Genomic DNA, 26,355 nt, shown 5'->3' on the forward strand with positions numbered 1-26,355 from the left:
TAAAAATTTAAATTATCAGTTATAAAATTAATATTTGGCTGACTTTCTAGTTTTAGATTTATTTCTTTATTTGCCTTTTCACCTTTTATTTTAGATGCCTTTCTTCCACACTTTTTTAATAAAAGGAATAAGCAAACAGATTTTTAATTTTCTTTTCAGAGTTTTTATCTAGATTCTTGTTTTGTACATTTGTTGTCAGCTTGTTTATATATTTCTCTTTCTAAATAATTACTTAAAAAAAGTGTGCGCACATTCATATACTTGTAATAACTTCCGATATATGTTATGGAGACTGCAACGAAGAGAACTTGTTACCTTTATTCATTAAACGCATAGTTTTTGTTTATTAAATGCAGTGTTCAAGATAAATCAACAGCTGTTATGAGAACGACATTTTTAGTTTGTTCCTCGCTAAAATGAGCACGCATTTAAATTTAATTAACTGGATTTGAATCAAGTCACTTATAACAAAATTGTTATCATAGTTGTCTTAAATAAAAAAAATGAAGATTAAGTTTTGGATTTAGATAAAAATTAGGATTTGGATTAAATCATTTATAACAAAATCGTTATTGAAAAAGGAAAAATACTTTTTACTAAGAATTTGCTAATTCTGGGTTGCCGAATCTCGCAGTAGCAAGGAAACAATTTTTCTGTTACAACACAAAGGAAAATGAGTAATAAAATCTCTCTAATTAAATATATTAAATTTATTATTTAATAAGGTATTTACTTAATTGATGGCGCAATAAAGACGAGGAAAAAACTGAATCATATTAATTTCTGGAAAAGAAAAGTCATAAAATATTCATCATTAACTTTTTCATTTCTATTATCATTCAGAATATATATAAATCATATTTTAAAAAGATTCCTTAAATAAAGCAGCACGCATGCATTCTATATGCATCAGGAGGCAGCGGTTGTGTAGTAGAATTTAGAGACAGACGATTGGCGCCCTTTTAACTTTGAAACTCTCGCCAAATAAGCGATAAACACAGCAGAGCAAAACAATGACTATTATGTCCCTGCAAGGTGAAGAGGCTGGCGGAAAGTGAGTTAAGAGGAGGAAGAGCAAGAAGTTAGTCTCAGCATGGGGGGTAAGAAGAAAACTAAATGGAAGAAAGTTTCATTAGGTAAAATGTTTTCCTTATTTTAAGTTTGTTTTTTGTGGTATCAGTGCGTCTGTTTCCCTTGTATGTAAGACACAACTTAGCCATGTTTTTAATGAACTAAAATTAAGGAAGAAATAAAACACACATAATAATGAAAAGGCAAGCGAAATTTGTGCAAAATTCTAAACGGTATGTTCGATTATTTTTAATTTTTATTTATTAGTAAAAAATAATTAATTCTGCTTTTAGTTCCACGGGCATGAGAGGATATGTGATGAAATGTATTATCTTTCGATTTTGTTTGTTTAATACCCCTCCCCCCCCGAGCTAATGAATATGAACTACAAACTACAAAATCATAAATTATATTTATCTCAAAAATGTATTTCTAAAAGAACATTTTAATAACTTTTATTTGTTTATTTATATATTTTAAAACAGTAGCTGAATACTAGAAACTAGTCAAGCATGGAAATTAAAATTACCTATACGATTGAATTACCGTGTTTTAACATGAAAATAACTGAAAATGTACTAAGTGAATTTTGAATAGATATTTCATAAAACAAAATTACCTATACGATTGAATTACCGTGTTTTAACATGAAAATAATTGAAAATGTACTAAGTGAATTTTGAATAGATATTTCATAAAACAAAAATATACGAAACCAAAACATATTTTTCACAAATGTATTTAACAAGACATATGTCTTATTAATTTATATTAATATTTTAATAGATTTTTATTATATTATTAAATTGTATTATAATATTAATATAATAATACATTTTTTATAAATTTCTTTATTAATTGATATTATTATTTTTTGAACAAAACACATTTTTCATCATTTCTACAAAACAAAAACATATTTTTCTAAAATTTAAAGAAAGAATACCTGTTTTGTCATGCTATTTAAAAATTTTAAATTTCATTTTGAATCATTCTTCTGTTTATTTTCCCCCGAATGCATTTTTTTCTCTCCTCAGCAAAAAAGAATGAGTATTAATTAAATACTTGTGCTCAGAAGTTAAACGATATATTACTACAAGTACTACAAGTTACTTGTATACAGAATAAAATAGTCGCAAGGAAAAAGAATTAATTCCAAAGTAACAGTTCTCATTGAATTGTCAAGAATATTTAAAATTAATGGTGTCAAATTTTAAAAGGAAAAAGTAACTAATCAGAATAGAATATAAACCGTTTATTAAACATGCCCAGTTTTTCAGCTGTACTTTATAGAGTCGACATTAATTATGAGTTGTAACTAACCCATGTTAAAATATAATTGGAAACAATAAGAAAAGACTTATTCACCGAGAATTCCAAGAAAATGTAGTTCTCTGAATATTCCAATTAAATGTGAACGTAGCAAAGTAATTTATAGACCGAGTAAATAAAAATATGGGGTAAAATATTTCGATGGAAATCCATGGAAAGTTGTAAAACCATTATTACTTAATTCCCGGAAGTGGTTGTTTACATTTTTCAACACGTTTTAATAAATCGTAGCTGTGTAACTGTCTTTCTATACTATCTAATTAGAATAGCAAGTACAGGAGGCATATTTGTGTCAATATATCCTTCATTACAGTGCTATTTTTAAAATTAACGTTAACAACTCTGTTTTGAATAACTCTTAATAAAATTCTAAATGCTTTTCAAAATCACGGAAAATTCATACTTCAATAAATATGCATACTGAAAATCCGTGAACTAATCTTTTACAAAGTTTAGTTTTGAGAAATATTAAGATACACCAAGGAATTTCTTCAATGATTCCCAATTACACATACAGCTGAGCTCTTTTTAAAAGCATCTTTGGTAATAATGTTCACATAAATTACATATATGATTATCCATTAATGCAGCTCAAATTTAGAAACATACTGTGACTGCATTATTCGAAATTGATAAAAATGTGTGCAGAAGAAATTTGGACTTAAAAACGATGAATGTATGGTTAGCAAGCCATACTTTGAGAAGATATCATAACTTTTATCATCGATGCATTTAGGAAATATAATTTTATTAAAGTGTTTATATGTTAGAGTTTCATTAAAATGTTTAAAACACGAATTTTCATTAGAATATTTATAAGAAGAGATTTTATTTGGAATTAGAACTTGGTATTGATGACATAAAAAATATTCATCATCAAAAGTTGCTTTGCAGAAACAAGACAACACTACAGTACAGATTTGAGCAAAGGAAACGTGTTCGATATATTTCAGGAAGTGCAGTTCTTTATAAGACCTAAGGCGCTTGAAAAAAAAAATTGATGTTTTTAGAGAGTTATATAATCCTCGTAAACTCACTACACCACAGAAATGCATTACAGTAAATTCCCCTTTGTATAACACATCTAATAAAATAGCGGTTCTGAAAAAGCTGGAAAAAAAAAAAAAGAAAAAAGAAAACTGCCTGAGTAATACCATATAATACTGTTAAAAAGAATTTGGCATAGTCTTATATCTTATATCTTATATCTTATATATATATATATAGTCTGGCAACCAATGTGTACTAAAATTATATTCAAACTATTAAGACATAATACTAGCATAACTTCACTGTTTAAATGAAAGAAGCATTTTCAAAAAAGATGTTTTTGAAATTTATGAGTGTAAAATGGTAATCGAAAAGCATTTTTAGCAAAAAACTTGCTCAGCGTTTTTTTTTTGGGGGGTGGGGTGTTAGATGGAAGCCGCTTATAAATAGGTAAGCACAATCTGGTTGCCCCTTCAAACCGCATGTGTATCTTTTACTCTACGTACCATTTTCCTTCAAGAAAGAGGCATAGCTATGAATTCCGATGAAGAATAAGGCTGGGGAGTGAATTTCTATTTTGACTGGGAGGAAATGCTATTTTCATTCTCCGATGAGTCCACCGCGAAAGCTCACGTGCTCATGCTTCTCTTTCCAAAAAAAAAAAAAAAAAAAAAAAAAAAATTCTGGTAAACATGTTGGAAGCTATGTTATTTTATAACAAACGCTTTTGAATAAAATAATTAATATTTCTTTACTTTTAGCCTTTCAGATCACTAGCACACACAACGTACAGAAGCAAATAAAGAGCTTGACAATAAATATCTACTCGCAATACTTGCTTGATAATATTTTTTTGAATATTAGTTCAACTCAATGAAGATGCTGGCTTTAAAATATGACATATGGCAGCGAAGTATATGGATATGAAGCGTAAAACCAGGCAAAATTCGACTTGTCACCGGCCTTGATTTCATTGAAAAAAAAAAAAAAAAATTCTGCGCATATCAAGGAAGACAAACTGCTTGAACAAGGAAAAATATTCTACGTCTTAAGCCTGATCTGCATCGCTGAAATACATGAAATAAAGTAAATAAATAAATAATAAAGGAAACAATAATCGTACTGCCATCTGCTGAACAAAACAGATATCAAATGGTTGAAAAGATATGAGATAAGTGTGTTAAACATTTCAGAAAACCTGGATTAAAATTAAAATTATAACTAAAACTAGTAGATTTGGGTGGATATGTCAGTATTCAAGGAAACATAATTCATAAAACAAAGAAAGCATTTAGATTTTTTTAGGAAAGTTAAATTTAAAAGAAGGTTAAGAGAATTGTTAGAAATTTCATTAATTTCTCCTTTCCTTAAATGCAAAACTTAACTTTGTTTTAGCCTGGCCGATGAATATGAAATTATAAGATGCGTAGTTAATTAGACTCGAGTTAAAATTTATGTGCTCAAGTTTTTCTTCCAAGTTATTTTCTCTTGTTATTAATACAAATCTTTGTTTAGTCCCTTCCTCAAAACCGTATTTCAGATTTAAATTCAGAAGGATAACACTCCTTGCGCGTAACGTACACTGGTAGTGGTAATTTCGCATTGAGGAACATGGATCGTATTAAAAGTTTAACATAGTCATCTCATTCTGTCAACGTAAATTAATGATTTTGATTCTAAGCTACTTTCTTTTCCTCGAAATGTTAAAAGTCTTATGACATAATTTTATTGGTCTTTTAATTTCTATTTTGTTCGATAGATGGCGATATTATTCTGTTCTTTTTTATTTTAATTTATTCCCTTCAAACAAATGAAGTATTTCCAAAGTTTTTTTTTTTTCCTAATTCCAAAGCGTGATATTAAGTTATTCAGTGCTCAGCAGCAGTTGCAAATTCGAGTCCATGATAGAAAAAACATGCAATAAATTAATATTTGTATTAAATTTATTTGTAAGTTTAAAAATTATAATTCTATTTAAAAGTTTTAATTTGCTGTATAATTAAAAATATAGTTAGAATTTTTAAATTAGCGGTTTCTGCGTGAAATCATAATCCTTGTTCTCAAAATTTCAAGTTTCTTTACTTTATTTACAGCTGGTTTACTCTGAGACTTCTGTTACCAAGCAGTCAGCATATATTAAATTTCCTGCAGCAAGACTAAGACTTTTTAGAAAAAAGAAGGCAAACCAAAACGAGAACATAATTCTTTGATATTCATTTTACATGTGTAATTGAAAATTAATGACCACAAAAAGACCAAGATGGCCGCTATGGGCTTAAGAATTTAAAAATAGTAAATTATGGCAATTTAGTTACATTGCGCTGAATTAAAAATTGCCTAATCTTGAAGAAATTGTTTCCAAGACATGAAAAAAATTTAAAAAGATAAGTCTGGAGGGCTTTTTTTCCCTTCTTTTGTGAAGTCTTATATGGTTAGCGGCCCCACCAGTTGACAGAATGGTTAAAACCGCTGAACACTGTGATAACATGCTTTCTCTACTTTCAGATGCTATGAAAAAAAGTCATATATGAAAAAGGAAATTAAAAGAAAAAAAATAAGAATTCTCGTTGTCTTCATTCATTAATCGGAGAGCTAACGACAATATTACAATTAGAATTAAACTGTATGAATTCTCATTAGAATCTAGAAGCTAAAATTTTTTAGCATTTGCGATTTATTGTGATCAATTCTAAAATATTAAAATATATGCCACTTCTCATATCCATGAAATTCTTCAACATGTAGTTTCATAAAATTCAAAACCCTTTGAAATTTCCTTTGAAATTTTATTTAAATAATTAATTTTTCTAGTTAGATAAATTCAGTTATATATGATTTATAATAGTTTATAATAGATTTATAATAGAGGTATATTCTTGGAAATAGTTTAAATTGCCATTTGTACACCTTTCACAAAAAAAATGGGGGGGGGGGTCTATATCTCTCGTTCTACTGGATCGATTGTCGAAATTTAATTTGGCGTTTTCCATGTCTCAAAAGCGCGACTTAGGATATATATTAGATTTATATATAGCATTCTTCTAACATAGGTATTTTGACACAAAATTGAACTTTAGCAATTTTTTTACATATTTCGATTCTACGACTCAAATAATGCCAAAGTGCCAAGTTTTGTAAAAATCTCACGAGTAGTTTTGAAAAAATTAGCTCTCATAATTTTAGCTCCTCCATGTTAATTGAATTTGGTATGTATTTATTAATATATCTTTTTTATTAAACTTATTTGATTCTTCCTTTCACATTTCGAAATTCAGGTTCATTCCGAACAAAATTCGGCAATTTTTTTTATAATTTTTTTAAAAATAATTTTCATCAATTTTTCGAAGAACATTTTGAACTATAACCTATAAAATTTTTACCATCATCTTAAAGTAGATGTATTTCTAAGCATACCTGCAAAAATTATAGTTTTTTATTCAAAATTTCATAAGATATACGTGAATTTACATACTGGACCGTTTTGAAATTTGGCAAATTTGTTATAAACGATAATAATGCCTAATATGTTTTACACGCTCTGCTAAAATTATTTGAAAGTATGAACGATGACCTTTTTCTGCTCGTGTACAATGAAAAAAAAAAAAAAGAAAGAAAGAAAGAAAGAAAAATAGGTTGCTATAAATTAAGAAGCTCGCCAAGTGAATTATTCTTGGCGCAAACTGAAAAAACATTCTCCAAGATAAATTTTTAAATTTCTCATCAAAAATTACAAAATTTAATATCTAGGCATAATTTGAGTCGTAGAATCGAAATATGGAAAACAATGGTATGTTATTTCAGAAAAAGTCCGATTTTGTGTCAAAATATCTATGTTAGAACAATGCTATATATAAATCTAATATATAGCCTAAGGTGCGCTTTCGGGACATGGAAAATGCAAGTTAAATTTCTACAATCGGTCCAGTAAAACGGAAGATATACAACTGTCGCATTTTTTTGTGCAAGGTGTACAAAAAGAGATATGTATGATTATGCATACTCAAACAAGTCATATTCAAAATTTGATACATGCAGATCAGAACATTTTCTTCAAAATACCAAACTCGAAAGTTTCTGTGATGGCCAGGTACAAACAAACTGAAACATAATTTTTCAAAGTACTGAACCCGAAAATCTATATATTAACTAAACTTCCTTTCAAGTAAATAAATAAAGTATAAATGAATGCAAAGTTACGAGGCAAAATGTTGCAATTAAAGTTATTGAGTTACATTTAAATTAAAATTATAAATAACTATATAATACAGAGTTAAATTCAGTTTCAATTCCAATCAGTTTACTGTGTGTTGTATCTCGTGTGTAAGGGCATAGGACAGAAATTCGTTATTTCCTAGTGTAGAAAAACTCTTTTTATCAGTATTTCCTTATGCTTTTGTTCTTGTGTAAGTCTTGTCTACATAAAGAACGTTTCTCATCTGACATGGAAGAAAAAATGTAATATATACATATTTTCCTGTTTGTTGATTTCATTTTAAGATGAAGCGTAGTTTCATTTCTTGTATAATTCCGTTACATCGTTCAATAAAAAATGGAGTACATTTACATTTCCTACAAATAGAACGGGAAGAGGGAAAAAGTTTACAAAGTTTACAGCACATCATAAATATTTGAATGGCGTTTGATAAGAATATTAAGCTTTTAATTTGTAATAAAAGTAAAATGTCTTAAACGCAAATTGTGATTAGTATAAGCTATTGTTCGCATAAAGAGAAACTCTAATTCCGTGAATGAATACCTAATTATTGTTTTACTGTGTTTAATACTGGTAAATATTATTTTACTAGAATTATTTTATGGTGAAACAGGTCTACGTTTGCTTTGTTTGTCTTTTGATGCATGCCTAAAGCTTATGAACAAAGATACTAGAATACTTTACACTAAACAGTTATTTATACAAGTATGTAGGTTGTATTAAAAATAAATGTAATATCTATTAGATCCTATATGGTCCTGGGCATAATTAAGTGTTATATTTCAATTCGTTTATCTGTCTTAAATATTGTTGTCCTCTATAAACTGATAGAAGGTTTTGAGCATAAGCTATTAAATCCATTAATATCGAAGTTTAAATGTGGACAAATATTTTCTCCTTACCTGCATATGACAGCTGCAGTTTAAAATGCCAAGTAAAGGGAAAGTGATATTTTACTATTCACTAAAAATTATGCTATGATGGAAATGATGTAGGTCAAAACTATGTCAGAAAACTTACAATTTAAATACAATCTGTCTATCGTTAAATTAACTTAGACTCTGTACGCTAAACAGAAAATTACCATCAAAAGATAACTTTCTTTTTACTAATATATCAAAGTTCATTTTTTCTTCTCCTATTATCCCGGTTTTAAAAATTTCGAAATGAAAGAGACGAAGATAATACCCCCTCCCAAAAAAAAAAAAAAAAAAAAAAAAACACGCTTAGAATGAGTGATTATTGTAACTATAATATCTATCTAGCTATTTCTTTCGCTGTATCTATTACCTCTCTATTTCTATCTCTGTTCTCTATCTCTCTCTATATATAAAGCAGCAGCAGGCACTAATCATTTGAAAAGGAAGAAGGAATTAAGACATGAATAGTGGTAGCTTTGATTTTGGTTTAATTTGTCTTGATCGTTAAGTTTAAGGAGACTATAGGGAGAGTTTTTAAGCGAAACTTGCTAGTATTGATATTACACGTGAGGAAAACCACGTAAATACCCCTGCAACCAGCTCGTATGTACTTACCACACACATTTGCATATGATTATGGGCCCACCAGCGGCCGAGCAGTAAAGTCGCTGAACACTGGTAGTTCGGTCCGAGGTTCGAATCCCGCGAATAGGCTGGCTGCATGGGCGCTTTCGTGGCTTTCTCCATGTGTAACATGTATACGAAACAGTTTTCTCAGAAAGTCCTCCACGAAGGCATGCTTCCCCTTAGACAGATAGCCCTCGAGGCTTTGCCATAATCACACACGCACACATATGATTATGACTAGATTATTTGACTATGGGAAAGCACACGAAGACTATCTGCCTAAGGGTATGGATGTCTTCGTGAAGAACTTTCTAAGAAAAATTGATTCGCATTCACGTTACAAATGGAGAGGACCTACAAAACACACTTGCTGCCAGGTCTTTCGCCGAGGTTCGAATCCGAGCCAACCGCTCTACTGCCAGGTATTGAATACGTGATGGCACTAGAAAGAGGACAAAACGGCCTAAGTTTAAAGAATTGGTCAAAACGTATTAGTCTTAATTTTTAACTAAAACTGAGTTAAAAGGGCCCAAATCACTTTCGGTTCTATAAACGCAAGTAAAAAACACTCAATGGTATTAGACAAAGGGTAAAATTATTTAAGTTTCAAAACCAGATCGAAATATAGATTTTACAGCGAATTCACGTCGAAAAAGAATTTTTAAAACTTAAGCGTAAAAATGCTGCGTAACTACCAAAGCGTTGGTTATATGGAAAGGTTCACGTTAGAGTCCTGATAGATGCAGTGATGTTATGAATATATGCAAGTATTATACAATAAAATACAATTAATATAAGCATATTTAAGCGTTTTTACTAGTAGAATATCAGGAAAACATTTAAAAACTCGGCAGAATACAGTTGCTCCCTTAACGTTTCTGGTCTCCATACATTATTAATGATATTTTATGATTATATGGATAGATTGAGAATAATTAATCTATAACCATGTGTAAACCACTCAAATCGAGTAACAAAGCACTCGATGACACCGGATATTTTCAATTCCTAAACGGAGGTACTACCATGAACGAAGGCATGCAGTAGGAAAGGCGAAAATTCTTCAATGACTGACTTCTTTTTTTTTTTAATTTCGTTTAAGCGAACTTAGCTTGTTCGAAATTTAGCATCTATGAAACTATGGAGGAAAGTGAAACTGAATCAGTAAATCCGAAAAACAGTCGTTTCCAAAATTTTAAAATCAGCTTTCATATACCGTTTCATTTCTCAAAGGTATATAATGAAATCAAATTATTTCACTCTAATGCAGATAGAAATAGTGAATCGTGAAATGTCTTACACCGGAGATGAAATGCATGATCATCAAACCCTAGTGCAACAAAGCAACAACAAAATGTTATTCATTCTTTTAAATAATGCAAATATGTAAATGTATCGTGAGACATACTTTTGCTTAACAACGGTATACATACTTTTTTTGTACTTTAAACAGCTGAAAATAGTTCCCATGTGTTATTCGAAAAATATTATTGCTAAGAAAAGGCTTCGTCTCCTTTATTTTGGATAAGCAAGCATCTATTGCGTTTAGGCTGCAGTTTATAGTTATTTCCGTAATAAAATTGCCATTAAATTTTCCAGACAAACTATTAAGCTTTCAGGAACTTAGACCAGCTAAATCTGATAATGTTTCATTTGGACATGCCAAAGCACACGAGGGTTATCTGCCTAAGGGGAGGGATGCCTTCGTAGGACTTCCGAACCCGATAAGAATGATATATTTTCTATGATTCTGTTTAAAAATACTTCGTTAGAAAAACATAAGACAGAGGCACACTCTCACTTTGGCCTATTTATATAGGCACTCAAATGCGCCCTCCAATTTTCTGTAGTATCCCATTGCCTGGCAATTGAGATCTAACATGCTTATTCACTGTTATCTCCTACATAATCTTCTGTTTTAGACGTATAGAGGCTTATTTATAAATGCATATCTTTCAAGGGTTTGAGTTCAAGGATACATATCTTTTAGCAGTGTACTTCAAGAGCAGTTTCGTATCTAGAGCATTGGAATTTGCAAATGTTTTAACGCAACCCTCGTTAAAAAAAAAAAAAAAAATTCTGTGTAACTCAATTTTACGCCAAATTTAAAGAATGTTTAAAGAGTTCAAGAAAATTTATTCTTCTGAATAAAAACATCAGAAGTAAACTAGAGATTCAAATATTTTTTTCTTTACTTGAAAAGCAAAGTTTAAGGGGGGAAAATAAACGATATCTCTTCTCAAAATAAAATTATTCGAAACTGAAAAAAAAAAAAAAAAAAGCGGTACTTAACGAAAATTCCTGCTTTAAACTTTGGAACGGAAATGAAAGTTCAGTTTCTGTTAAAATACAGTAATCTCATAAATAACACCGTAAATGAATAATAATGCGAGAAAAACGAATACTTTATACGAAAAGCAACTGAATAAAATACAAAAGGTATAAAACATAAAATAAAAAAAAAATTGTTTATAAACGCTAGAGGCATTTAAGACGGCACAGAGAACTCCAGTCTTATATTTAAGCAGAGGATGAACGTTTTGAAAATAGATTACTTTATGAATGGTAACACAGAAGTTTAGAATCACGAATACACTCTAATGCTTGGTTTTGCTTTAAATAAGTCAAGCTTAAAAATGATTTAATAAACAAAAATTACAGTTATTAAGAATTTTTATGTAAATAATAGTTAAATATATTTGGTTGTATAAAGAAGTCATTTTAATGATAAGGATTAGAGTGGTTAATTATTTCGTAAGCCATTGTTATGTTCCTGATACTTCAACGACATTAACTTCGGCTACATTTGAACTTACAAACAGAATAAAACTTCTCGAATTAAATTATTATTGTTTTCAGTATACAGACGCAGATAAATATACTTTTAAAACAGTCATTAATAAAAACCTTTATTGTGTAAAATTTAATTAATAAGCACTGATCTTTCGATTTAACTTTTTTAGCTGAATTTACTAAGGAAATTCAGAAAAATGATGTAGCTCCATCCAAGATAAATAACCAAGAAGGTCAGTTTATTTAAAAATATTTTTACGTTCTTAGAATTAATTATATTAAAATATCAATTAGCTTTTTGAAAAGAAATTTTATTTACTATAAAAACTATTATTAACTAGAATAACTCTTTATGAACATTTGATAAATCAAAGGTCTTGCAGCAGGTCTGCCGAAGGAAGAGGAGAAGGAAACATTTTTGCCATTAACTGAGGAAGTAACTGAAAACTGTGCACCATATACGATAGGGTATGGAGAATATACGGATGGTAAGATATATCTGATTTCTCTCTTTTAGTTAAAGCACCTTTAACAACTTCTAACAAACAAACAAAAAAATATCTATTTAACTCTTATATGTTATTTTTCGTACATAGTTGTATCTGACTATTGAATTCTTTCCTAATGGATATTTCGACAAAACAGCCTAAGGCGAAATAGCCCACGACAAAACAACCCATGACAAGGTAGCATGCAGCATGGTCAAAATGGCCTAAATGAACGGCTTCGGAACTGGGTCTCGCAAATAATTTTTAAAACTTTTAATTTATAGATATATGCAGACAGTATAAAAGAGGGCCACAGCGTATGTTTAAATCAGTATGCATTTTGCATGCAAATGTGTTATAAAAATTATGTATGTCAAAATTTGATATTGTGCGCATATTTACATAAGCTTATCAGGTTCAATGTTCCGTCTTACTTTCTTCGGGAACCTGCAAGGACCTGACTCGGAACAGAGAGCTTACTAAAGCTATGTTCAATAACTGTGGGAAGTAGACAGGATACACAAGAAGGGTATACAAAACCCTTTATTTTTTTCTCTATTTACAATAACTTCCGTACTTCGGAATACAAAGACCCACTACTTGTGGTCTAAACGTAAAAATATAAAAATAAAACTAAACTCTAATTTAACTTTAAAATAATAAACGTGGAAGATTGGCCTTATATTAACAGGAAGCCGTATGTAGTACAGAGAACTGTGATCACTACAATACGTTTAAAGTTATCAAGAGGATTAAACCTCTGGCCTGGAAGGCAACCAGCAACTGAGTAAAACTTCTAAGGTAAGCGGCCTGCTTCGACTAACTGCTTCCTCTCTCTCGCTTGGCAAAAAACCACATCTTAAGTACTTGGCGTTCGCCAGACAAACTTTGCATAAATACGTTAACGCTTATAATTCTGGCCGGAAGTAGAAAATAAGAAGTGATAGTAAAGATTTAAAATAAAATAAACGTTAGTAAAACTTAAGATCCTTACATACTTCCCGCCAGAGTTAATTAGTTTGAAACTGAGGTCTAAAACGACCTTGTTGAAAACTTTTAGCTCTAGAATCTAACGCGAGGCCAATCTTTTACAAACATTTTTCGCTAGAAACTAGAAATTTAAAAGAAAGAAATTTGTTTTTACAATAGCAGCTCCCAGGACACGCAATTTTTTCATCTGTACTGCATCTAAACAGGAGCTTTTATTCAAATCTGGTTCCTTCCAGAGATCTGGAATGAAAACTAGTTTAATGCAATGTTACACAATGAAATGGCAAGTAACATGTATAATTATATTTCACTTAACATTCTTATTTTATTCATGACTATTTTAATTATCTCTCCCCGTGCTCTCTGACATGTGTTGTAAAAGAACACCAAACACGAATGTGTTTCTGTCTACGTGTTCAACACTTCCTCCTACAATCAAAGCACTAACGTGTTAAAAATTCAACATACCAAGACCTCGTAATACACCCTAACTTCAACTCTAAACCCTGAGGAACTATTCTGAAAGTGGCTAACTCTGAAGTGTAGCGTCAGAGAGTCTAACTACATTCATTCAACCTTTAACACATATTCACCATGATTTAGTCTTTTTACAGTCACACGAATAAAAAAAAATTTTAACATTACTTTCACTTTTACCATATCACGATATTTCTTAACATTTGAAATAACAGTTCACATTGTATATAAGAACATATTAACATGCCGTTAATTTTACGCATTTGACAACATACATTAGTAGTACATTGTTAACTTCTATTCTTTTCAAAGCAAGTGCCAATTTTTCTACATTGAAATACTACATTTCAAAAAGTCTTTCAGACTAAAACTTCTTTCTTGCTAGAATGTTTTAAATAAAATTTATACAATAACATTTTTCAATATTTAAGTCTTTACACAACGCTATTATACATCAACTTTAGTTTTACGCGCGAGTAATTGAAAAACATAATACCCAAAATCGGTAACAACTCATTTCTCGCCCTTTTGGCGATAAAGGTAGACCTCGCATGAAGTAAAACTTCTTGAAATCTGCCACTTGCAGTAAGAATGAAAGATTAACTTAAGTTTGCAAAGTAACATAAAATTTTACTTATCTTTGTGATATTCGGACATCCTTTTCTGGGCCCAGTCTTTAAAGGTATTGCAGATAGTAGTTTGATTTATCCTCCTTCTTGTACGGGCTCGCCCTTCAGTGCCTTCCTCTGGAAGCTTCCTTTTTTCACCAGTTCGGTCACCCTTGAATACCTTCTTTTTCTCCTCTGCTTGTGGTCTTGGCCGTTTGATGGCAACTGGTCTTGGCGGAAAAGGGAAACTTCTGTCGTGTTCCTGCTTGGACCTCGTTGCTGGCCGTTCAAATTTTCCTTGTAACTTTTCCTCCGCCGCTGGTGGCCCTTCCGCAGTTCGGCTACATTTACTGCGGAGAATCCTGTCGGATGAGTAGATCTTCCGTTTTAGAGCCGGGTTATAGTTGCCGTCATTTCTCCTGATTCTCTTCACATACGTCGTCCTTCTCCCTTCTTCATTCTGGGGGTGTTCGTGCACTCTGTTTTCTGGACGGTGGAACGGCTTCTTTTTCTTGCTCCCCTCAATTTTTCCGCGGGGAAATTTTCTTTTCACTTGCTCCTGCCTCTTACTGGCTTGCCCTTGTACTTGTCGTTGTTCCACCTCTGGAGCTTGTGCCTGCGGTGTCTGCCGTGCCGGATCCTGCAAAAAATCTTTGAAAATTTGCATTTTATTACGATCATAGTAGGGTTTGATTTGATCAATGTTTGCGGAGCAGGTTTCACCATTTCTATCTTTTAACACTACTACAGCGTGAGTTATTTTTTCTATGACATATGGTCCTTCAAATCGTGGAAAAAATTTGGCAGTTTTATCTTCTGGTGCTGAAGAAAGTGAATGCTTAATTTTTAATACTTCATCCCCTACTTTATAAGTTACTCCCCGTCGTTTCAAGTCATAATATAGCTTTTGTTTTCTCTGTGCTACTTCAGTATTCTTTTTTGCTTCTTTAATTAGTTTTTCTATATCACCCATTTTAAATTCTGGGGCTCTTTGTTGCACATAAAATAATTTATCTAACGGCGTTATAATCTTTCTGCCTAAAAATAACTCAGCAGGAGTCTTGCCCGTTGTATCATGTTTTGCGGTCCTAAGGGCGAAAGCAAATTCATTGACATAGTTATCCCAGCTTTTATGAAAATTTTTAACATAACTACGGATAATTTTCACTATATTTCTATTGACCCGTTCCGCTATATTTGATTGCGGCCGATACGGGACCATTTTTAAATGACGTATGCCCAGTTTTTGGCACATGTCTTCAAATACAATACTTACAAATTGAGGACCATTATCCGATATAACTTTTAGGGGCGCTTCGTATTTTAAAATATATTTATTTAAAATAGAATCAGTAACTAATTTCGCGGAGGCTCGTTTTCAGGGAGCAATTTCGGTCCACTTACTAAAATGATCAACCATAACAAGGAGATAGCGACTTTTATTTAACTGACTTTTTGGGAAAGGGCCCAATAAATCGATGCCAATTATTTCATTTGGAAATTCGGATTTAATATTATTTAGAAACCCGGCCAGGCGGAAATTAATATAATTAACTGCTTGACATGTTGGGCAGGACTGGACATACGCCCTTTTTAACTTTTGCAGTTCAGGAAAATAGACTGCCTCGCGTACGCGTTGGATAGTTTTTCGAATACCAGCATGAGAAGCTAAAGGGCTGTCATGGAGCTCCTGCAGGATATTTAATTTAAGACTAGCTGGGATAACAGGTCGAAATTCGTTGTTGGAATTCGTAGTTTTTGTATAAAATAATAGACCATCTATTAGTTCGTAATGGGCCGCCCTATTTCTTATCGCCACAATATCTTGGTGGCTAAAATTTTCAGGATCCTTTAAATACTCATAAATGCTTCCAAACTCAGGATCCTTACCCAGTTCGGTTATTACAGTTTCTTGGGAATTTATTGTACATGCTGTGAGCATTGCCACCTTTACGGTATTACCTTCTTCATCTATTTTAATTCTGGATAGGGCATCTGCTACGATATTTTCCTTTCCGGGGGTATGCTTGATTACCAGATTATATTCTTGTAGCTTGAGTGCCCATCTTATTAACCTTGGGGATAAGTTTTTCCCTCAGTACAATCTAGTTACCGCCGCATGATCAGAGTACACTGTTATTGGCGCCTTTCCAAAATAGACTCGGAACTTTTGCACTGCTAACAGAACTGCAAGTGCCTCTCTCTCGGTCGCGGAATAGTTTCTTTGTGTTTGATTTAAAGTTCGGCTAAAAAATGCCACGGGCTGTTGATTTTGCGAAAGTACCGCTCCTACCGCATAATCCGAAGCATCCGCTGAAATTTCTAAATTCTCATCCTTTTCAGGAAATTTCAACACAGGGGCTTGCGTTAATGCTTGTTTTAATTTTTCGAAAGCACTATTGGCTTCGGCCGTCCACGAGAATCTTGCCTTTTTCCTTTTTAATTTTAACTATGGCTCAGCGATAGCTGCAAAATCTTTTCTAAAGGACCTATAATATGAACAAAGTCCTAGATAAGAAGAGAGCTTCTTTGCCGTGTTTGGAGTCGGATACTTTTGTACAGCGATTATTTTTGCTTCGTCTGTCTCTATTCCTTTCTGAGATATTTTGTAACCTAAATATTTTAATTCAGGGGCTGCAAATTTGCACTTTTCGACATTAACTTTTAGACCGGCCGCATTTAATAAAGAAAACACCTGTCTTAAATCCTGTACATGTTGGTCGAGATTATCACTAGTAATAATGATATCGTCTAAATAGATAAATGTGGACTTTCCAAGAACAGGTCTTAACACAACGTCCATACATCGCTGAAATGTAGCCGGTGCCCCTGAAAGGCCAAACGGCATACGCAAAAATGCATAAGTGCCAGACTTGGTTATAAAAGCAGTCTTAGGCACGTCCTCAGGCCTAACCCCTATTTGAAAATAACCAGTCGTTAAGTCTAAAGTCGTCATATATTTGGTGGATGTTATGTTCCTTAGAATTTCTTCAATAATAGGTAACGGATATACCGGATATTTAGTTATGGAGTTTAATTTACGGTAGTCAATTGCGAATCTCCACCTTTTTGGATGTGTCAAAGGATAGTCATTATTTTTCTTACATAAAACCACCGGGCTAGCATAACTACTTGAGATGGGCTTTATGATCTTTTTACGTAGCATATCCGTGATATGCCATTCTATAATTTTTTCCTTATTCTTATCATACCGGTATGCTTTGTGGCGAACTGGCATTGAATCTCCGGTGTCGATACTATGGTTAGTAACCTGAGTAAATCCTGGAATATCACTAAATAACGAAGCAAATTCACTTACCACTTGTCGGATTCTTCCTTGCTCGTCATTAGGCAGGTGGTCAAGATTTAACATCGGCGGTTCAGCCTTTTCTCCACGAACTGGTTTCATTGTCAGCTTAAGGGACGCTTCATTAAAATCTAGCGTTGCTTGTGCCTCTGAAAGAAAATCTATTGCTTATATAATATGTGCTTGCAGATTCTTTACTATAAAAAACCTAACCTTTACTTGTTCGTCCTTGATACGGACATACAGCGGTAATTTACCTATACACTTACATCGTTCTCCTTGCGCCGCTAACACTGTTGTATTATCCGAATTATATGTGCGGTATTTCCGAAAATACTTCCTAAAAAAATCTTCTGCCACACAGGAACACTGCGCGCCTGTATCCAGGAGTGCGGTGGCTGGGATATTATTCACCAACACTTCAATCTTCGGAAGAGTCAAATTTTTCACCATTACTGTATTTAACTTGAAGGAAGAGGGGTTTTCGTGGCCTTCGGATTTCCGCACACTCCCGTCAGCAGAAATCCGTTTTAGTTTAAATTATTCTTCATTTCCGTGCTTTCCTTCTTTTTCCACTGGCCTTGAGACTTTTTTCCTGGTTTGCTATTGAACTGTCGACGTTCGCCGGCTGTTTTTGAATGCTCGGGTTTCCTTGCCCACTGATTCGCTTTGCTTCCGTAGCCGTGTGCTTGAGTTTGCTGTAGTCTTGGCGCACCAAATTGGTTTCGCTGTTGATATTGGCGTCTTCTTTCAATGTCCGCCGTTCTTCTACTTTCAAACTGGATTGCTAGCTCAAATAACTTTTCCAGTGTAGTCGGATTTCTTAATTCAATAATGTCTTGCACTTGGGGCAGTAACGTCGGCAAAATCACTTGAATTATCTCAGGATCCGGACGGTTTCCATACAAGAGTTTGAAGACGTGAATTTTTCTTAAAATAAAGCTTGAGAGATTTTCGATTCTTTGCTGATATATACTAAAAAGTTCCGTTTCTAATTTCGCACGATCCCTTACAACAGGGAAGGCTTTTACTAGGGCAGTCTTGAAATTCTCGTAAGTATAGGTGGGACTTCCTGCTTGACCCAAGAGACTTCTGCCTATACACTTGAACCAGTTAAGCGCTTGGCCCCTCAAAGCGCTGGTAGCTAAGGTAACTTTTTGAAATTTGTGCACGGGGTAGAGCATGAAGTGGTCATCCAATTTTTCCAAAAACTGGTTACCGGTGAGTTTCCATTAAATGTTGCTTCTGGTTTCATCGAAGCGCGCATGGTCTGGACGATGTAACCAAATCCTTCCAGGGCGGCAGCTGGCATTTCTGGATTTTGAGCCGTTTCTGCAGGCAGCACAGGTTCTTCTTGAAACTCGGCCATGGTTATTCTTCTTCGTTGGGCGCCACTATCAGGATCAATGTTCCTTCTAACCTTCTTCGGGAACATGCAAGGACCTGACTCGGAACAGAGAGCTTACTAAAGCTATGTTCAATAACTGTGGGAAGTAGACAGGATACACAAGAAGGGTATACAAAACCCTTTATTTTTTTCTCTATTTACAATAACTTCCGTACTTCGGAATACAAAGACCCACTACTTGTGGTCTAAACGTAAAAATATAAAAATAAAACTAAACTCTAATTTAACTTTAAAATAATAAACGTGGAAGATTGGCCTTATATTAACAGGAAGCCGTATGTAGTACAGGGAACTGTGAACACTACAATACGTTTAAAGTTATCAAGAGGATTAAACCTCTGGCCTGGAAGGCAACCAGCAACTGAGTAAAACTTCTAAGGTAAGCGGTCTGCTTCGACTAACTGCTTCCTCTCTCTCGCTTGGCAAAAAACCACAACTTAAGTACTTGGCGTTCGCCAGACAAACTTTGCATAAATACGTTAACGCTTATAATTCTGGCCGGAAGTAGAAAATAAGAAGTGATAGTAAAGATTTAAAATAAAATAAACGTTAGTAAAACTTAAGATCCTTACAAGCTGGCAGGCGAATCTTATTAAAAATATTTCATAAAAATTTATCAAGCAGTGTACCGTAGTTAATACTAATTTCTGCATACTGGTTATTGCGATATACAAAATTTTGATGTCTTATAGCCTGTATTCTAAATTATAATTGTTATATAATTAAAGAAGATTTACATGTATTGAGCAAAAATGTATCTAAGTATAGCAATGTTCTTGAAATATGAGTGTCAGTAAGGACTGATTTTATTGTTTTTACTGGTTTTATATGTCTTGTTTTTAAATGTCTTTTTTTGATAAAAAAGATTTAAATGATTTAAATGTCTTTTTTGATAAAAAATGTTTAAATATAAAGTTTTTTTATTTATTTTTAGAGACTAAATCTGTATGTGAACTTTGTCGAATGATCTAAAAAGTCGATATTCCAATAAAATGTTTTTAGAACTGAAACTAGAAATAAAACATTTACAGATGTATTTAGTCTATTTTGTCATGGTTATTTTGACGTATCACTCTCTGAATGTTGAGTTATAGGATAGAGATATCCATAATTATGTCCAAGATTCCAAAAGTTTCTGATAAAATGACTATAGCATGTAGAGTAAAAAAGGAGTAGATCAGTACACGAAAAAAAATCTCATAGAGTTTTTATATACCTTACAGGTGTTCAAAATATATAATCCTGGTGACGCGACAGCCGTAGGTCTCGACCAGCTTGTTTGTTTAGCATCGCATAGGTAGCCAATCTTTTAAAAGTTTTTGCACCACACACTAATTGCCCTGCCAGTAGATGCTTTTGGATGATATTTTGTAAGAAATATCCGTTTTACTATCACAACGATTGATTTTTAGCAAATTCTAAAATGCACTCCTTTACCTACTGCTATGCACATTTCTGCTGTATTTGTTATAGTTGTACTTAACATAAAGCCACGGTGAACATAAAGGCATAAACTTAAAAAGCCACGATGGAATTATGAATCCCCATCTACTATAAATGGAGGTATGAACTGGACTTTACCCAGTTAAGAATATGGAATTTTCTAAAACCGATTAGAGATCGAGAACCCTGAAAGTTTTGTCACAAGTTCATAGCTTTAGAATTTTGTCTTCTGAAAATCGCTTAATTTAGAAAATGCTCAGAAAATATCGAAAATTTGAAAGTCCGCTATTTAGACCGAAAATATACTGCTGTGGCTAAACTTATAAATCATATAGTATGAAGCGAATGTAACGGAGTTTGAAGCACAATTTAAACATTTGGAGCACAGAAAGTAGTCGGTAATAAAGTAAGTAGAACAGAAAAAGTAAGTAAGCATAGAAAAAACAGTAGTCGGTAAAGGAAGTTATGTTAACGCCGCTACCGACTCCCTTTCTTTGCTTGTCGATTACGTTGCTGTAGCACCGCACGATTTGATCTTCGGACACCATTTCCTATGTAAAAAACATGTTTAGTTCCTTTTGGGATACTTTGTGGTTTGGCTTACGCATTTTTTGACCGTTTCTGTTTATCTGTTTGTGTACAATTTTGTGTAATTGCATTGGATTTTAGAAGTAAATTCTCATCATCTAATGAAACAAGTTATTTTCAGTCTAGGCGTAAGAGTGAATATTTGGTACAGAAAACATGTATCCTACAAATAATGAGTATCCTTACTAAAATTTCTCTTTTATAAAGCCAGTTATTTTTGCTTGCATGTATGATATTTGGTGATTACATTAAAGTCTGAAATGTCAAAATTGCCTCTGGCTTTGAGACAATTTTTATACTTGCAGTTAATAACCATATAAATATGGCTCTAGGATGACACGAAATAAGTTTTCAGGGTGTCACGCTAACTTGAAATTAGTTATGGAGTTTATTGATCGCGTTCCTACTATTACTTATGGAATTATTTTAAAATATATTTATCTGCTTCCATTTTGACTTCCTCTCATCAGAAAAATAAAGTATTTAAAAATACTTTACAAATAGCATCTTACTATGGAAAAAGTTAGTTAAATTCCCCACTAATTATAAATGCTCTTCTTTGCCGATGACAAGGGATATATTCGCAACTGCTAAGACAAAAATATTTAAATGCTGTAAAATAGTCTAATACTTCAGCATATATTATATCTTGGACCTATTGTCTTTCAATATACAATGTAGAGTTAGGAAATGTTTTCAGACACATTTTTTGTACAGTGCAAATGATCTCTTCCATAATCTGCAGATACTTCGTGGAGACAGTTGAATATTACTACAGTTTTTAATATGGTGCAAACGATTTTTATGTATCTCACAAGCTAATAAAGATTCGTAAATCTTTGCTTACAGAGAACATTAATTTATTTCGTAAAATACTTAACGTGTAACATTAAATTCTGGAAATTTTATCCTTCAACTTACATATGAACCTTATCTTTAAAAGCGTATTTTATGTTATTACTATTCTTCATGTGATTTTAGTTGTGTGTATAAGTATTTTAGTATTCTACTTTTCTATTTCATAATTTTATTAATTTGCCCTAGTTTATTTGTTACTGATATTTTGAAAAGCAGTCACTGTTTGGCCTGAATATTGGACGATGTTTCTTCCCTAAAATGCCTTCCTAAAATTCATACCCGACTTATATCGTTTAAAATATATAAGATATTTAAGCCTAACGTTTAAAAATATATTAAGATATTTCGTTACTTATTCTTTAATGTTTAAAAGGAAGCATAAATACATATATATTATATATATATATATTATTTTTCTTTACAGTATGGTGTCTAGATTATTTCATCATCTATTTAACTACGGAACAGCTTTAATATCAAGCTCATCATATTAAAAGTCCGTCTTGTATACTGAGACTTTTTTTTTTTTTTTTTTGTAAACACGTTAAAAAGTGCAGAGTCATCTAATGTTTGGACTGATGCGATATTTGATTTGGGTTGTTACAATTTCTACTAACCTTATATATATATATACTATATATATATATATATTAGATAAATAAATTGCTTAAACACATGGCATATAGATTAAGGAGGAAATCTGAAGCATGCAGATAAATCACGGCTCTTTGTTATATTGCATATAACATAATTTTACTTCTTTATTTATGCAATTGTTATTTCTTTTCATCAGGTTTCTGGTATCCAACATCTTATGTCACCTACAATCCGGAACTTGTGGTACCTGGAAACTACTTTATGCCTATAGATTCTTGTTACTATTATTACACACCAGAAATACCTACAGTACAAGAATACGTTCCAGCACCTTACCAAGACTATTCTACTGTTAAAGGTAAGAGCTTAATCTGTGCTGTATACTTCAATGTTAGGAGATATTTGCTCGGGAAGAATCAAATAGCATCTTACTTAAAGACATGGCAAAAGTTAGTTAAATTCCTCACTAATTATAAATGCTCTTCTTTGCCGATTACAAGAAATTTATTTGCAACTGCTAAGACAAAAATATTTAAATGCTTATTTTGTTTATTGGAAGTAGATGAATGAAACTACCAAAACACACAGTAGGCCTTATTCTCTTTCAAAATCACAATGAGATGTTATCCTGACATATGACAGAAAATATATTACGTATAGGAAAAAAAGAATTGCTAATCAATGCGATTATTTACAGGGAAATTTACGGCATCAGCAGTCTTTTGTTATTATCTGTGGTCTTCCAGTTTCTAACCCTTTTCATCTTTTTTATTGTTTAATGTATATAATATTTCACTGAATATTATCATAAGGAAGATTATAAAAATTATTTATTACACCTGAATAAATCGGCTTAATAAATTTTAATCACAAAAATCAAATCCACGTACAGTATTCCTTCAGATGCTACTAATCTGCGTGAAGGCTATTTAATGATGGCAGTGTATAAGCTTCACACAGAACGGGCTGAGAGCGGAGAAATGGCGACAGGTTATTATGAACTATGTTATCATTTCTGAAATATAGTTTTAATTTTTCTCCTATCAATTATCGTGTTTGATTTATCCTAAGAACATACATGTGTTTGTCTTTCTAACTGGAGTAAAAATTTTTAACAAAGAGCCGTACGTACATTAAACGTACATTGAATAAATGCGTATAAAAATTAGTTCAAATATTCGTATCTTGCATTTTAAGATATCAAAAATATTCATTAAACATATATTATAAACATGTACTTATATACACGATTGCATTGACTTTCACTTGGAAGGAGAGTCATATGTAATTATAGAAATCTAAAGAAATATTTAACTATAGGATATATCAAGAAGCTCTTTTGATAACATGAAACGTAAAATATGAACATTTTAACTTTTATAAACTTAACTTATAATTAAACGTATACCTTACTATGGTTTTTATAACAAATTTTTACATGATTTATGGCTAATTTGATGTTTCCCTCTTATTAAGTGAAATATTCCCATTTATTTAATTTTAAAGAAAAGCAGCATCGAATAACTCGTAGAATTACTTAGGATTCTTCGGAGCCAGGAAGTGGCAGAAGAACCCTTACCGGTATTCAAACCTCGGATCTTTCAGTAGCGAGCTAGACATGCTACAAGTTACATTACGAGAGCTTGGGGGGGGGGGGAATGCAGAAATTCCTTATAAACTAAAGAACTAAATTTTTATGCATATAATACAACGAATTTCAATATTTGAAACACAGTTATCTCTAGAGAAGCTGCTATAATACTTAAAGATGTAACTAAGTAAAATATTTTATTTAACTAAAAAATCTTTCAGCGAAATGATAAAGTATCCTGAAGGTAATAGATAGCACCATTGTGAAATTTTAATGATTTATATTCACTTTAATTGAACATGGTTTAAGCTAAAATTATTTTGCACTTCTGGAGTAACCAAAATAAAATCCTTTTCTTCCCCTCGGAAGGAAAGTTCGAGGTTTAGGTTTATTTAAAAAGTTTTCCTGCTCAAATAAAAAATAAAATTCACGAAAATTTCATTTTCTATGCAGGTTAAGAAAATGTTAAATATTAGGAACATTGGATCATGCAGCTAAAGTATCTGATGGTCTGGCATCGTGTCATCTCTTACTTTGCTGTTCCTGGAACAAAAATAAATGGGGGTTCTACACTGTAAGTAAAAAAAGAAAAAGAAAAATATAGTTAAAACTTCGTTCCCATTCTGTATTTAAACATTACGATGCGAAGCATAAAATAAATTAAAAAAAAATCTGAAAGGTTTTAGATTTTAACTTACGTCCAAAGGAGCGTGTTTTTAACGTTTTGTGTGTTAGCTTTAATTATTAAATATCATGTTCTTCGTACTTAAACCATAAATTTCAGTTTAATAGCAATGTCGCAAAATAATTTTAAAATGAGCCTAGCTTTAGAATTTCCGATACACAGTTCCGCGCGCTGCAGATAAAAACGGTTCCCTCCCCCCGTAGATTGTTGCCATTGCTCGCTTTCAAATCGTTGAAATTGTTACATAAAAATTCGTTTAAGTTTTATAAAATATGAAATCGATAATAAAACAAATTCAAAATTTCAAATTTGGGCTTCCCACATGCCCATATTCGCAGAAGGATTACGTCATTCAAAATGATGGCTGTATCTACCGTTGTTTTATCACAATGCGAGAAATATACATACATTTATGCAGACTTTTCATTATTTAATTTCTTCAAATATAATGCAGGACTCTAACATTTGGTGGCAACAGTTTGCAAAGTGAAACGGACATTTATAGTGATTCAACGCAAAATCGCAAAACGAAAACAATAGTCCTTCAGGGACAAAGCCCCTTTGGACTAACAATGGCAATGTTCAGATTTTATGGTTAATTATGCTGCTAAAACATAAATATTAGCCAACGTAACACTTGTTATGATAAATAATTTTATCACATTGGAAAAAAGGGGGATTTATATTCTTATATCACCAGTTTTCTTAAAGATTAGTTCTTTCTAACTGGTGAGAAGAGGACTCAGAAACCAGTTATCTCCAATTTCCGAGCCTTCTCTTCTCACTAGTTTTCTCATATCACCAGTTTACTTTCTTTTACTTTCACTTTTTAAGTTCTTTCTTCTTTCTTATTCTTATATCACCAGTTCTTCTCTTATATCACCAGTTTCTTTCTTTCTTCTTCTATCCAGCTTTCTTCTTTCTTTAGAAATTTCTTATGAGAAATGTATGATCCATGGGAATGTTTCTAGTGCCCCAGTCTCTTTTGCCTACCTACCTTACCTACCTAGCTACGTTAGTACATATAACAAATCCTCCTCACTGGCCACAGGTGTTTCGTAAGTCTATCTCTTCAGGTAACCCCAGAAAAAGGAATTTTGGGCACGAAACGTCCAAAGAAAGTTGCACGCTAATGAATAGAACCACCAAGAGCAATCCACTTTTGACAAATGTTGAATTTAAGTGTTGTCGAATGAAAAGCTTAAATGTTCTAGGCGTCATCATGCTGGAACAATATATCGTTGTACTGCGGATGCTGGTTGCTTTGTTCATCTAACATAGAACGTCTTAGTCTTTTTCGCAGTATGCACGCCTTTCACTATTCCTAGACGATCATTCCTCCCCGTCCTTTCCCAAACTCGAAAAATGT

At 32.3% G+C, this 26,355-nt stretch overlaps 1 protein-coding gene across 3 annotated transcripts in view; it reads left to right on the forward strand.

Moving 5' to 3' along the window:
* Window positions 1-999: 999 nt before the first annotated feature.
* Window positions 1,000-26,355, forward strand: part of LOC118184687 (uncharacterized) — a 117,852-nt gene continuing 92,496 nt past the window's right edge. Inside the window, exons 1-4 of one of the 3 annotated variants that reach the window (XM_085809780.1) lie at window positions 1,000-1,136; window positions 12,117-12,179; window positions 12,321-12,434; window positions 22,907-23,068. In XM_085809780.1, the coding sequence (XP_085665906.1) occupies window positions 1,094-1,136; window positions 12,117-12,179; window positions 12,321-12,434; window positions 22,907-23,068 (382 nt within the window). In that variant the 5' untranslated portion in view covers window positions 1,000-1,093. The remainder of the gene's footprint in view (window positions 1,137-12,116; window positions 12,180-12,320; window positions 12,435-22,906; window positions 23,069-26,355) is intronic. The other 2 variants (XM_085809781.1, XM_085809782.1) reach the window with 2 other exon arrangements.

The sequence above is a fragment of the Stegodyphus dumicola genome, chromosome X2 (genome assembly GCF_044657685.1).
Source record: "Stegodyphus dumicola isolate Sdum_Otavi_A_Nest chromosome X2, ASM4465768v1".
Taxonomy (NCBI): domain Eukaryota; kingdom Metazoa; phylum Arthropoda; class Arachnida; order Araneae; family Eresidae; genus Stegodyphus; species Stegodyphus dumicola.